General features: G+C 41.2%; 1 protein-coding gene across 6 annotated transcripts in view; it reads right to left on the minus strand.

Moving 5' to 3' along the window:
- Positions 1-15,879, minus strand: part of FAM13C (family with sequence similarity 13 member C) — a 142,560-nt gene that overhangs the window by 26,023 nt on the left and 100,658 nt on the right. For all 6 annotated transcript variants that reach the window (XM_032609109.1, XM_032609110.1, XM_032609111.1 and 3 more), the window contains one exon: positions 288-498. In XM_032609109.1, coding sequence (XP_032465000.1) covers positions 288-498 — 211 coding nt within the window. The remainder of the gene's footprint in view (positions 1-287; positions 499-15,879) is intronic.

Raw genomic sequence — 15,879 nt, forward strand, 5'->3', positions numbered from 1 at the left:
CTCTGGTCATTTCACCAAAAATGTTCAGACATGTGAGCCGTAGGGCAGCCTGTGTCTCGAGACCATCTCCTCCTGATTCAGGAAGGCCTGAAACAGCATTCTTAACTAGAAGGTACTCTGATTTTTTGCCATTTATTGTTCAGGGCTTGCAGCTGCTTTTGGTAGGCATGTTTGCTCTATTTTAGACACACACTTCACTGAATTTATAAAAGTATTGGGTTGTATTGTAAATAGTATTTTTAAAAACTGCATGAAATGAAGACAAGAACAAAACAAGGTTTTCTTACATCATAAACTGCTGAGTGCTGGGTGGAGAAGGGGCTGATTCAGGGTCTAAGTTGAATCTCTGGCTTTGGCTGAAGATGGAGCATCGTGGTGACAGAAGCGGGTTGTCACCGTCAGTGATGTGATAGAGGAGCCTGCTAGTCTCAACGGACTGGAGGTCTTCTGGTGCACTGTCCTCTTCATTCTGCACACCTTTGTGCACTGGCACAGGGTCTGAGGACAAGATAAATCATCGAGACTTAGAAGTGACAGAGGGCTTGAGACTGTCATGTTATTAAACAAAGATTATAAACATTCATTATAATGTCTTGCCTCTTTGTCATTTCTTCCTTCTGGGGATATGAAAGCCTTTCAAAATTCTGTCATGTTCGTTCTCACGGAATCTGGACAGAAAATATTACAAAGCCAACACACACCAAAAGATGGAAACAGAGATTGTTTCGGTCTGAGTTACAGAAGTCAGCATGGTCCAAAACTACAAAAATCCTCTCTTTATATCATATTATTTGCATATGTCAGAGAGTATATAACAACATGTTAGAGTGAAAAAAAGAAAACAATTACATGGAACTGGAGAAAAAGATGATAGATTATGAGGGAGAATAGTTATAACAGAATTGCCAGTGAAGGAAGGGAGAGGAGGGTGTAGGGAGGAAAAGAGAAGAGAAGACAAAGGAGGAAGAGAGGGGTGAGGAGTCCCCAGATAGAAAATTACTCAGCACTCATTAAAAATGATGGAGAACTCAACATCAATATGGAATGATGCTCTGAATATACTAAATGAAAACCACACATTTCAACACAGAACAGTAACGATTCCATTTGCTATAAGCAGCATACATTTATGTCTACAAATAAATGCACTAAAAGATCAAAGAAGCTACATAGCAACTACAAAGCATGGTGGGATTAGGAAAGATTCTATTTCTTCTCCAAAATTTTATGTAGCATTTTATTTGGGACAAAAACAAAAACCAACAACGAAACCTGCTCTAAACCCTCTCCCCAGCTTGGCAGCTGTCTGCCTGAATTCTCACTGTGATCATTCCCCTTTTATATGAGCTCACTGGCTCCCCAACCAGGTCAGTCCAGAAAGTGGGCACCCCTGTGCTACAGAGGTGAGGGCAGGGGAATGAGAAACGTCGGGGCGCTGAGTGACGGTGGCCAGAGTGAGAGTCCCTCCATCCTGGCGTGCTGTACAGAGCTACTCAAGGAACAGCCAAAACCTTCTCAATTTTGCCCAGCAAACAAGTGAGGACGACCCAAGGCTTTCTCTTATTCTGACTACCCTGAAGAAAGAGGAAAACACACAGATTTTCTGGGTGAAGAAATGAATCTGAAAATACTGACAATCCACTTTTCCAAAATAACATTTATCACAATTTGGTACTGGATGAATCTTAATCAGGTTTAGAATGGCTCGAGCTGTCTAGAGCTTGAAATGCAATTTCCTTTGCGTAACATCAAAGTTCTGATTAGGTCCTTGTGTGTTTTCAGTTGGCTTCTCCCCTTTTGCGCTGTAGACTGGGAGGGTGGACAGTGCCTCCCATCGGGCCTTTGAAGCCGATCGACAGCACCTCTGTCAGCAGCTGAGGCTGGTCAGAAGCGGAAGGGGTGAAGACTGGGGAAAGCTGGAGCCAGATGAATGCCAAAGCCCAGGCCCAGAGGCAAGTGTGCTGGTGTGCCCGACACAGCTCGCCACAGGCAACACCCTGGCTAAGAATAATTCAGCCAGAAAACGCTGCCATTTGGCAGGAGCCCTAAGAAGAAACACGAATCATAGTTCCTAATCAGTAAACGACAGCATATACTAACAATGACCTTCAATACCCACCAGGAAGTGTCTGAGGCCCTCACCAAACCCTTTTCTTAAACCATTAGACTCTAAGAAGAAATGTATTTTATTCATGTTACCCTTTTCTGGGGAGCATCTTTTGGTAATAATGATGGGGAAGAAAAAGATCTTTAACAAGTACCTGGGACCAGCACATTTTTGTTGAAATTGTAAAGACGGAGTCCTTCTCTTCAGCTCATCTGTGGTGCCAGGGTCAAAATTAAATCCTTTTAATTTTCCTTCTAATTTTAATTTTAAATTTAATTTAATCCTCTTAATTTTCTCTTGGTGCTGTCTTATAATGACAAAATGGGGGCACTTGGGTCCCTAGCCATATGACTAATGTGGATGTAAGAGCTTAGCTTCGGAAACCCACAGAGACCTAAGATATGACTTCACAGAATCACAGGCCACTATGAACGCCATTGCAATAGTAACTGTAAACCTCCATTTACACGGCATCTGCTTTTTGTGGGCACTCAAAAAACCAGTGCTGCCTAACATCCTGACCTTTCTTCCCCCCAATTCACCACGAAAGGAAGCAGTAAGCCCGAAAGATCCCAAAGTGACCAGCTGAAAAGTGACAGTCACCCTAAGTGTCCATCGACAGACAAATGGATAAAGAAGATGTGGCACATATATACAATGGAATATTACTCAGCCATAAAAAGAAACGAAATTGAGTTATTTGTAGTGAGGTGGATGGACCTAGAGTCTGTCATACAGAGTGAAGTAAGTCAGAAAGAGAAAAACAAATACCGTACGCTAACACATATATATGGAATCTAAAAAGAAAAAGGAAAGAAAAATGGTTATGAAAAACCAAGGGGCAGGACAGGAACAAAGATGCAGACATAGAGAATGCACTTGAGGACATGGGGAGGGGGAAGGGTAAGCTGGGATGAAGTGAGAGAGTGGCACTGACATATATACACTACCTAATGTAAAGTAGATAGCTAGTGGGAAGCAGCCGCATAGCACAGGGAGATCAGCTCAGTACTTTGTGACCACCTAGAGGGGTGGGATAGGGAGGGTGGGAGGGAGATGCAAGAGGGAGGGGATATGGGGATATATGTATATGTATAGCTGATTCATTTTGTTATAAAGCAGAAACTAACACACCATTGTAAAGCAATTATACTCCAATAAAAGTGTTAGGGCTTCCCTGGTGGCGCAGTGGTTGGGAGTCCGCCTGCCGATGCAGTGGACACGGGTTCGTGCCCCTGTCCGGGAAGATCCCACATGCCTCGGAGCGGCTAGGCCTGTGAGCCATGGCCGCTGAGCCTGCGCGTCCGGAGCCTGTGCTCCGCAACGGGAGAGCCCACAACAATGAGAGGCCTGCGTACCGCCAAAAAAAAAAAAAAAAGTTAAAAAAACCTGGTAATCTGGTAATGCCTGAGCTCTTTGTCTAAACTAACCATTTGAGTCGAGAAGTGGCTTAATTAAATCAGTGGGTGCATGCCTATGTGTGCGCATTTGTGTAGACAGGATTATTGAGATCTTTGCTCAGAAGAGACCAGGGTAGATTCAGAGCCAACCAGCGTTGCTGCCACCCTGGGAACAGAGCCCAGGCCACCACTTACAGACCCTGCTCCCCAACAGGGAGAAGCTTATGGCAATATTAAACTCGGGTGGCTTCTGATGGGACCCTGGGAGCACACTGCTTTTTCTTCCAAAGAAAGGCGCAACTTGCCAGAGCCCATGCTGTGATGCACCATGCTTTAGAGGGAGGGCCTGGGAGCCAGGGCTCGGGGTGCCCATACTTTCTTGTGGGGCTCCAGCAAGTTCACTGACCTCTCTCTCTGTGTCCTTGTTTGGACCACCTGACAGGGCTGTGACAGGAAAGTCAAAGGAGATCTGCTGTACAACCTCATGCCTTTAGTTAGCAGTATTGTATTATACACGTAAAAAGTTGTTAGGAATGTACATCTCATGTTAAATGTTCTTACCACAATTTAAAAAATTGTTTTCTTTTATCCTTCTTTGTATTTTCTACAATTTCTGTAATGAATGTCTTAATTGTATAGGAAGAAAAAACCAATAAAAGTTAATATAAAAATTTGGGGGAAAAAATGCATTCCTCGGAAGAGAAGTGAGAAACAACCCCACGGGGAGAACAAGAGAGAACGAAGACTGTGAATTTGAATCTCAGGTCCACCACCTGTTAAGAGGCACTTGAGCAAAAATGGGCCTTTTTAAACCCCAGTTTCTTCGTCTGTAAAATGGGGAGAATAAGACTAAGGGAGGCCTCTCCCTGCCTCTCAAGACGAAGGGAGGATGAAATAGGAAAACTGTATCCCCTACAAATTTTTGCCATATCCACATAAACCTATTTTTAATATATATGTATGTTATGTGTGTATATATGTGTTTATGTGTATATATATAATCTTAATTTCTTTGTTTTAATTTCTTTTTTACTGAAGTATAGTTGATTTACAATGTTGTGTTAGTTTTAGGTGTACAGCAGTGATTCAGTTATTCTTTTTCAGATTCTTTTCCCATACAGGTTATTACAAAATATTGAGTATGGTCCCCTGTGCTATACAGTAGGTCCTTGTTGTTTATCTATTTTATATATAGTAGTGTGTATATGTTACTCCCAAATTCCTAATTTATCTCTCCCCCTTATCATATATATAAGATTATATATTAAATACAATCTTAATTTCAACCTACAGTTTTCCCAAATGTCAGCTTCATCTTAGGCAATAATGGCCAAGAAGTCATAAATTTGATGTGCCAGTTACATTTCTTCAACTAATACACATTAAAATAAATTCCTATTAAAACAACGTTCACCCATGCATCCTTTGTAGAGCATATTTGGCTAAACACTGAGATAAGGCGCAGAAACTGCTATATCGGTAACCATGAGAACCATCATTTTAACAATTATTAATATCAACATAAGGAAGTTGAATATTATCTTCTCTTACTGACCACCAACTCCACTAGGAGTCCTTATGGGGTTAATGTGGGAAATGAGAACCAATACACCCTCAACATACTGTACCTCCATAAATAAGTAAGAATAATAATCATATCTAATGCTTATGCAGTGAGTCACTATGTCCTTGTAATAAGAGTTTTTGCCAAGTATTTAATCTTTGTAATAACCACAGGAGGCTGGGAGTAATGTGATCTGCGTTTTAATTTCAGGAGGGAAGGTGGTATGACTACGTGAGCTCCAGTCAGGGAGGGTTTGACCAATGCCCATGGTAGAAGACTCCACATCTCCGACCTTGGAGGCCAGAGAGTATTTCTAGCAGGCCACTCACTGAGCAATAGGGACCACAGCTTAGAGAAGTCATTATCATCAGGTGTGAAGGCCAGAGCCCACTTCTGATCTGGGTGCAACCCCAGGTAGGAACAGATGCTGTATTACAGCTGTTAAATGAATCAGATTTTAAAAAACATTTTTCTAATGTGAATTTTTAAGTGATTCAAATGTAAATCAACTATACTTCAATTAAAAATTTAATTAAAAAGTAAATTAGTAAATTAAGTGATTTAAAGTTTAAATAAATCTTTATCTGCAACCATTTGAGATGGACTGCTGAGATGAGTCACAAATTAGCCACAGGCTTGTGGGTTTGTTAATTTGCACTTTTGGGTTTACCCATCATGGTGGACCCATAGGCAGCATTCAGATACATTCCAAAATGCCAAACATCATGCCTCGGATGGTATTACGACACCATGCCTTTGACGGTATTAAAAACTAAATGAGTCAGAAACATGTACATGATTTTAATGAGGCTCAGGCATCAGAGTTCTCGGCCAGCCTCACACAAAAAGGGCCACCAAAATAAAACCAAAAAACAACTCAGAAACACCTGATGGATACACAATGGATTTAGTTGTAGGTGTGTTGAATTTAAGTTGAATTTAACCTAAGGCACTAATAGTTCACAAGAGAGAGAATATAGGTAGCCTGATGTCATCCCAGTAACTAAGCCTGGGGAAACAGATGGGCCTGCTTGCTCAGAGACCACTGAGAGGGAAGCAGTATCTCTAAGGTTAGGATGGGTGGGTAGGAATGAGAGCAGATGAAGACGGATTTCTGGTAGATGAGGCCGACTGAGCCACCGAGTGGGACAAGATTGGCACTCCAAGCAGGCTTCTATGTGCCAGCTTCCGTGGAGGACCACCAAAACATCAGTGAGCTAGAGGGGTGAGGAATTTGTCACCGTGAAAACAGGGGTTGGCTCCATGGCAAGCACCCTGCAGATCCCAAGAGGCAGTTTGACATCATGAATAAAAGCATGGGCTATAGTTTCAGAAACACCTGGATTCAAGTCCCAATTTTGTCAGATGTGTGACCTGAGACCCATTATTCAATCTTTTTCAATCTCAGTTCTCCCATCTGTTTCAGTGAAAATGACATCAGTATAAATAAATTGCTGGAAGGATTTTAAAAAGATAAGGAATCTCAAGGGCTTCATATAGTGCCTGGGGGACAGGGCATAATAATAACTCACCAGTAAATGACAGCTGTTGTTGTTTATATTTATGGTGGTAGCTTTGACCTAGTTAGGGAATTAAAGAGGGGAGCCGAAGGGGAAAATGAGTTCAGTTCTGGATGCACTGAGTTAAGAGGCACTTTTAGTCATCAGGTGGAGGTGCCCAATAGCCCCTATATACGTGTAGGTGTGCAGCTCAAGAGACATAATCTAACTGGGTCCGACCTCATCATACACCGCCCTGTTTAAACGCCCCTTCCGGAGTAGGGGCTGAGACGGTGAGCGCCATTTTTGTTTTGAAGGAGCCAATGTACTGATTTCAATTAAAATGAACAACCGGTAGATTAGAGCACTGGGTTAGCTGGGCAATGAGAAATTCCAAAATCCTTCCTGAAAACCAGAAAGCTACATGGATCAAGCAGCCTCAGCTCAGATCTAAACTTATTCCTTGCCTCTGCATTTTTGACTACAATCTTCTATTTAAATTTCCATCAGTAAATAGAGATCCAGGCTTTAGGTTTTTGAGTAGTTCTTAAACTTAATACTATCATTCCTGTTCCCTAGATAATTATGGAAAGACAATTTTGGAATATTGTTTTCTTGAGTCACTGCTATTATTTCTAACATATGCAACGCTTTTTGCCAAGTAAATGTAACATTTAAATCACAGAAATACATAAATACATAAATCTTCAGGGTACACTGTCACTGATTTAGAAGTCCAATAATAACGTCTATGCACTCTGATAGAGACTTTTGCAGTTCTTTTTAAGTATTTTCACTGTCCCAATGGTAGAAATAAAGAATAAATGACCTCCAGTTTAAAAAAGGTAGGATCAACGAAGGCCCAAGCAAAGGAAGATCACAGTTTCATTCTGGGAGGTGTAAACGATTTGAACTCACCCAAATTTTCAGTATTATAGTGATATTCAATAAATTTAAGTGTCTAGATGAAATTTAATAGCTATCTTAAATATGCTTTCATTTCACATGGAAACTGGCTTAGCAAAGTAAAGTGCCAAGGGAAAAGGAGGGTGTAGAGACCTCTAGATTGAATGGAGACAGAGGAAGACAACGCGGCAAGGTAGTGGGTGAGAAAGACGAGGAGCCGGAAAGCTGTGGGGGAAGAAGAAGAAAAACACAGACAGCACGATGGTGAGGGTGGGTGAGAAGGCAGGGTGACAAAGGCTGAGCTCGTTCTCAGGAAACGGGCGGTGGAAGCAAACCTCTAGCCCGAGGCGGACTGAGGTCTTTGCACGTTAGTGACTTCTACCAGAACTCAGAACCGTGCTGTGGGCTACAGTAGTGTGAGCCACACTGAGGACAGGGTCAGGTCGCCAGATCTCTGTTGTATGGGGAAAGGGAAGAAGTCTATTCTTTGCATTGTTCTGGAGGAGCACATATGAGGCAGGGATCATTCATATTTTTGGAAGCAGTTTCTACACAGCACCAAACCAAATGCACCACTTGGGAAGAAAAGAAGAAGTGATCTTCTAGACAAATCTACTGAGCGACTACATGAATGTCTACACTTTCCTCTGATTATTCAAGACTTAACTTCTCTGCCTATATGCACACTGTCGAAGAACCACTGAGAAATAACCAAGGGAAATAAATGGCCGATGGTGTCTCATCTCTGAAAACATCTTTTCCCCTCCCCGTGTCACAAAAGTGGACCAGAGTGCTCAGCTAGGCTGTGAGGGTGGGGAAGGGGAAGAAAGAGCAAATATCACCTGTGATAGTGCACAAGATTCAGAAGCACCCTGCCGGTACAGAGAGAAGGCTGGATGCCGGGATGTGATCATTTCTCAGCCCAAACAACTTTCCGTGTCTTCTAGTTGATTCCTGTGCAACTGATCACCTCAGCGGGAAAGCTGAGAAAAATCTGCTGGGAAGGTAACAAGGGCCATTTTCAAAAGAGGCTTTTCATTTACGAGCAGACGTGCTTTGAAAAGCAAAAGGGAACTTATATACAAAGCAAACAGGAAGACTACGGAAAGAAATTCCAACCTTGGCTGCAGGCCGTATCTTCACAGGCTCGTTCAATGTCAGTAAGGAAAAATTAATCAGAAAAAGTTGGACCCGCAGTTCCACATAGAGACGTGGAAAAGTATAATTCTAGGTTCCTGGAAGAGTCAGAAGAGGCTGTCCACTTTGGGTCTGGGGGCTGTTCAGGGCAGTGTCAGACACTGAGCATCTAGGCAACCTGTCTGATCACTTCTAGACTCTCCTTCATAAGCATGCAAGAATAACCAGAAAGAAAGGTATTTAAATGACTGTAATATACGAGAAATTATGTGCGCATATGAGAACTCTCTGTACTGTATGCTTGATTTTCTATAAACCTAAAACCTCTTAAAAATAAAATCTATTAATTAAAACACTAACATGTCTATAAGCCCACTGGTTAAAAGCCTGGGCTATGGAGTCAGAGCCCTGGGCTTGGTCCAAGATGCCACTTACTAACAGCTATTAGGTCCTTGGCCAGATGAGCCTCTTCACACTCAGAACCCTTTGTAAAATGTGTGGCGAAGACAAATAGGACAATACATACACCACAGTCCTCGGCCTGTCTTAACAACTGAATTTAAAAAAATCTTTTAATAATCACCTGGTGGTTTAGGTCACAGGTCTGATTTTCTCCTTCCTTATAAGGCAGTTATAGAAATGGCATCAGAGAACTATACTGTCATCTATGAATTTTGAAATCATTTTTTAAAATGCTCTATTTGGAAAACAAGGGGTTAATGTGAAGCTCCCTCTTTCAGAAACTATGAAGATAGCGATAAAAGCATCAGAGAAAAATTATTAACAGTAAAGATCTTTTCCAACCAAGTTATGTCATAGGTTTAGCACAGGATAGATTTTATGGTAACAAATGTAGCTTCACCTTTAATAAGAGGTAGTTACTCAACCATCAGCATTGTAGATTATCACTGTTATAAATACCTTTTGCTTAAGAGAACTAGGGTAATGTCAATCAAATGCAGGACTCTAGAGAGGACGTAGGGAATCAACAGTACTAAATGTCATTTCCACACCTTGAAAGTCATTAGAAATTATGATAGAATAGACATTTAAAGACAAATGCAAGCATTATTCAACTGGAGGAAAGGCATATAAGCTCTGAATGCCCAGCTTTTAAAATAATGATGGCTGACATTTACTGAGCATTTACCACAGGTGATGTGTTAAGACCTTGATAGGTATTATGCTATGTCATCCTCACAACAACTCTAAAAAGTAGATACTATCCTTTTTCCCTTTTTAAAGAAAAGGAAACTGGCAGAGAGGTCAAATAACTTGTACAAGATCACCCAATGAGCACCTCAGGTTCTACAAAGAGCTATGTTTCTGAACAAAGCAGAGCCAATGAATATAATTTATTTGGGCTTTCAAGAACTCTATGGCATGGTGTTCATACCAAGAGTTATTTAAAAACAAAACCAAATGATGACTGGGCTAAATGTTTTGTAATGGATAAAAAATTCACTTAATAATATGCCCCAAAGAAAGAGCTGAATTAGTATCTTGATGACAGATGTGTCAGTACTAATCCTTGCAGACGGATCCTGGATTAACCTTATTTCACATTTCAGAAATCACCCTGAAGTGGAAATAGAGTCCCAAGTCTAAGTTTGTGGATGACGTTAGTATTTTTCAAAGAGTAAAATGCAAAGCAACCACAGAAGAAGCTCACAAACCATGAGGCGGCTCCACAGCGGCAGATGACCTTCACTGTGGGCCAGCAGGCTCTTCCGCTGGACAACACTAAGCCATCTACACCTAACACACAAGGAGCACTGGACTAGTAGTTTCATGGGAAATGGGATTTTTGGAGCTCTTACAGACTATATTGATACGACAAAAGGGTCTAGAAGACAGTGTACATTTCTAGGAAGGGTATGGAAAGCAATCCAACAAGCATAATTACTTTGTAACTAGTTTATGAAACACTCCCGCTGCCCATGTTTTTTAGGTATTAATTCATCTTTTATTGAGATCACTGTAGTTTCACATGTAGTTGTGAGAAACAATAGATCGCTTGTACGCTTTGCCCAGTTTCCCCCAATAGTATCATTTTGCAAAAGTATAGGACCTATGCCCATCTTTACAAACAAAATTCTACTACTCGACTCCATCTGGAAAACACTATGCAGGTCAGGGAGATACACATGAAGAAAGGCACAGGGGCCTAGAGATGGTTAAGATCAGAGGAGCTGAAATGACTATAGGAACAGAGGGGCTGCAATAGGTTAACCAACTACAAATCTAGATGCCTCCAGTCTAACAAAACAAAGTCAGGGATGGATTTTTAAAATGACTTTAAAACCTATTAGTTATACAGAGGGCACATAGGCTGTCTTTGGGCTTAATTTCAGATTCTAGAATATCAGAATCATGTGGACTTAACATTTAGACAGGATGGCAAATGGTATCATGTGAAACACTTAGACCACAGAGTCTGATTGAGGAAACTCCCCCAACTCCTCCCCTTTCCTCCCAACCCCCCACCACTCAGTACTGTGGGACTGCCCACAAGTTACATTAACTCCCTAAGTTCATTTCCTCATCTTTCATCTGGGGATAATAATGGCACCTTCCTCCTAGGGTGGTTATGGCCATAAAGTAAGAAAATTCATGCAACAATGCCTGGTGCAAATGAAGAGGTTATTGTTAGCTAAGGTTGATATTATTCATTTAAAGACCTTTAAAGCACGGTTTCTAAACTTTGGCACTCTTGACATTTTGCACCAGATAACAATTTGTTGCGGCAGTGTTGGGGCAAAGGGTGTCTTGTACATTGCAGGGTGTTTACCAGCACCCTTGGACTCTACCCACTGGATGCCAGTAGCACTCACACTCCAGCTGTGACAAGAAAATAATGTCTCCAGATATTGCCAAATGTCCCGAAGGGGGCAAAAAAACAAAAACAACAAACAAACAAACAAAAACACCCAGGTTGAAAACCACTGACTGCTGTTTTAAAGGAACCAGTTTAGGACAAGAAGATGAAGTACTACTTTCTACAGTGACAGCCATTTTCTAGTCAAAGCAACCAGTGCTATATACTAAAAACATAAAAAGGTTCAAGAAGGATTTAGAAATAACACACACACACAAACTCAATGTATCAAGTTTCTAAAAGACATTTGGAATCTGGGTACTTCTGACGCTGAGGTAATACAGACTCCCTCTTATTGATTTTAAAAGACTGTCTGGGGCTGCTGCCAGATAGGATGAGACATTATGTGGATGATCAGGCCCACCTAGTAGGAGACCTGAGATGCTCCCTGTTCCTGAAACCCAATTATGAACTGCACCTGCAGCAAAAACCCCTTTTGTGGAGCCCTTGGAGGGTACTGAGTTCTACAAAGTGTTCCTGAATCTCCCTGAACATGAGAATCACCAAGGGGAGCTTTTCAAACGTGCAAAGTTTCAGGCCTCATCTCTACGTTTTAATTTTGCATCTTAGGGTGGGGAGCCCAGATATCTGTACGTTTAATAAGCACTGCCAAGTAATTGGGAACATCTGGTCAGATAGACAGTGTCTTAAAATACGACAGAGAAGGTCAGGCTCTCTTCGAGTCTGCCCCATTTCAACTTCAACCTTAGGAAGAGACCTACAGACCATACAGTATTCTTTACGGGAATAATTATAGACTGTACCTAGATATACTACATTAGTGCTTTCAATCAACGTTAGCAACAAGGCTTTTTACCCAAATGGAAAGTTCAATGTGAAAGTCAAGATTTTATAATAAAATAATTAATTAGGTATTGCTTTAGAATTATTACTTACAGTAATAAGTCTTCAGTTATCTCCAGTGACAGCTTTTGCTAAAAATTCCATCACCTGTGCTCAGACAGAACAGGGGTTACTATGCTTAGTCATGGGGAGCAATGTCAAATGGTCCTTGTACGTTGAAAATGACAATCTGGTGAAAAGACAATCCTCATTCCATTTTCCCATCAACACCACCAGAATAGATGCTTACTAATGTCTGGTGGAAACATTTGCTTCAGCTGTAAGAGAGGGCTGCTGATTCAGTTAGAGGAATTTGAGCCTATCGTGTGGGTTTCCATCTCGCATTATGCGGTTTGCAACCTAGAGGTAGGGTGACCAGCTGTCCTGGATTGCCTGGAATTGAGGACTTCCCAGCATGCGGAATTTTTAGTGCTAAAACTGGGGCAGTTGGTTACCCTCTGTACAGTCCCAAAGCTGCCTTGCAGCTGGTACCTTCTGTATCCCTCTTCTCTAAAGCCCTCTACATCCCTCAGATCTGTCCCTGTCCCCAGCCAGCCCATCTCGAGCTCTAGCTTGAGCACCTTTCTCCTGAAGTGAATGGACTGAGCCAACTGGTCACAGACCCTAAGGTATAAGTCCATGTGGTCTGTGAGCTTCTTTCCATTGATGAAACTGAGTCAAAGAAAACCTAAGAGAACCTGACCTTCTTTCTCTCTTAATTCAAGACACTGTCCACTTAAACAGTGGCTCCCAATACTCAAGAATGTTTACGAAACATAAAGACTCCAGGACTTCCAACCCTAGACGGTCTAGAGATGAGGACCGAAAATCCCCAGGTATAAAAGCTTGCTGATAATTGTGATGTGTGGGCAGGTTCAGGAACACTCTCTAGAACACAGTGTCCCTTCGGGGTGCCATAAAATCTGCTCTTGCTGCAAGTGCAGTTTGTAATTGGATTTCTAGAACAAGGGAGCATCTCAGGTATTTTACTAGGTGAGACTAATCTTTGTATCCTGTAAACTCAAGTTAAAACACAATATTCGATCTCAAGACATAGAGAATACGGTACTTTGCTCAGACCAGCATTTCAGATGCCCCCTGCAAAAGTTAAACAACTTCAGGGACTTCCCTGGTGGTCCAGTGGTTAGGGACTTGGCGCTTCCACTGCCGAGGGCCTGGATTCAATCCCTGGCTGGGGACCCTAAGATCCCGTAAGCCATGTGGCACGGCCCAAAAAAATAAAAATTAAAATAAATTTAAAAATTAAAAATCTAACCTTGACTTTTAAAGAAAAGTTAAACAACTTTACTTAAGTCATGCCTTAAATCAAGTCGAAAGTAAGGTTGAAACCTACTTAAATCACAAGTTTTATTTCTGAATGTTTGCTTTGAATGGTTAATTAGTAGCATATTATATCCAGATATTCCTGTAAAAATCCCTTGTTGGATTTTGTCCTTCTTATACCAAATATTCACATCAACAATTACTAATCCAATATTTATAGACATCTGAGGCCCAGGGCTAGATTCTAGACTTTAAGAGAAAAAAAAATTTTTAAGTTACTGTAGTTTTTTACAGACTTACGACATCTGTGCTAATCTATGCACCCACACTACCATCAGGGCTTTACGCACACACACACAAAACTATAGTTTCCAGGTGTTCAAAGATCACTCAAGAAATCCATTCACAGGCCCCGAGTTAAGAACAGCTGATCTAATATGAGCATAAATTTCTCCTTTCTGAGTGACACGTGGACTGGAAAATGCAGGGCCTTCCTAGAAGAGTGTGTCTTGGAAGCCAGTGAGACCACACTAAATTGAACTGTGAAAGCCTCTTTCAAATGCTGATCACTTTGGCAATATTCCTGCCAAATGAAGAAACTCCTTAGGTCCCTGAAAACATCTAGAGTAGGTGGTTTATAGATTGTGTCAAAGGTGTATTTTTTTAATAAAATTACAGTGAAACATGGGTGAAATAAAGCATTCCAAGGTCCAAAATCGGGGCTGGGACTTCTTCACTTTCCCTGCATCAATTCCCATGCAGTCAGTTTAGCTAAACGAGACTCCTTATTCACAAGCTCTGCAAAGGCCAAAAACATCAGGATAGGTTTTATCTTTGAAAACTTGCAGGAGCTGAAGAAATGTTCTTGCCTAGTGCACATGTGCACTTGTGCGTGTGCGTGCGCACGCACACATACACGCACACGCACACACACACACACACACACACGCACACACACACACACACACACACCCCAGAGTGGAAACCTCTCTTTTTCATAAACTCTCTTGGAAGGACTCTGGCGTATCTCAGATTCACCTACATTTTGGAAAATCCAGCATCCAGCCTACAGGCCTCCTCTGTAAAGAGCCTTTTGCCCATTTCTGCCATTTGACACCTAACATGGAATATATTGATGGTTCCTCTGTGTGGGTGATCCCTACATAAATTTAGTACATATTTCTATTTTATAAAGAATGTGTTAATAAGTTTATTCAAAATCTCGTCCATCCAGAATGAGAAAACGTAAAACTATTATTGACCTTTGGAAAAAATAAGACACATACACATAAAAGTCATGTTAAAATATGTATATATACACATATATGTATATGTGTGTGTGTATATATCTATATATGTATCTCCATATCCAACAGGCAGCAAATATTTTATTAAACAGTCTTTGCCAGATACTTGTGAAGCTATACAAAGCATCAGATAATTCAAAAGTTAATTTGTATTTGGCTTGGGACTTCTCTATGTGTTTTGTATGCTGTTTACAGGGTGTGGAATATGGGGTTGGTAGAAGAAGAAGGGCATTGTCTAATAATCTGACTCCAATCCCTAACTGGCTTGACACTGGCTCCTACCTGACTGTACTTGCATCTCATCCAAACACAATGGCCAACAGAGCAGAGGAGCTCACCAGGCAACAAGGACAGCCAACTGGCTACCTGCATCCATAGGGAAGTAATTTGCCACTTACCAGGAGGGCCACACTAGGCCTCAGTGTCCTTATTATGAATAGTATTATTTCACAGGTTTAAGGATTTAAATTAATAGCTATGAAGTGCTTAGAACAGTGCCTGGATCACAGAAAGTCTTCCATAATAATAGTAGCTACTATTACTAGCTATTATTAGCCACTGTTATTAATACATATTCAAACACTGGAGATGGCCGTTTTGCCTACTTAGACCATGTGGGTCTGTTTTAAACCGTAATATCTTCAATGCACTATTGCTAATGGTATGGATACAGATTACCTTTGTAAATCTCTTCCTTCAACTCCTGGAGATAAAGGACATCTCATGAAGCAAGCTCACCTAAGCCTATTTCTACCATCCACTCAGAAACCAGTGTGCAAACCTCTGACCCACTGATGTTAGAAAAGATAAGCTGTGCTCTCATTCCTGCCCATATACATTTAGTACTTCTTTCCCATCAAAGTCTTCCTGGGAGCATTGATTTGCGTTCTGCTTGCTAGCCAACCTACTATCCCCGAGATTAAAACTAGAGAAACTAACAGCCAAATGAGACCC

Source organism: Phocoena sinus, chromosome 16, assembly GCF_008692025.1.
Source record: "Phocoena sinus isolate mPhoSin1 chromosome 16, mPhoSin1.pri, whole genome shotgun sequence".
In the NCBI taxonomy this organism is placed as follows: Eukaryota; Metazoa; Chordata; class Mammalia; order Artiodactyla; family Phocoenidae; genus Phocoena; species Phocoena sinus.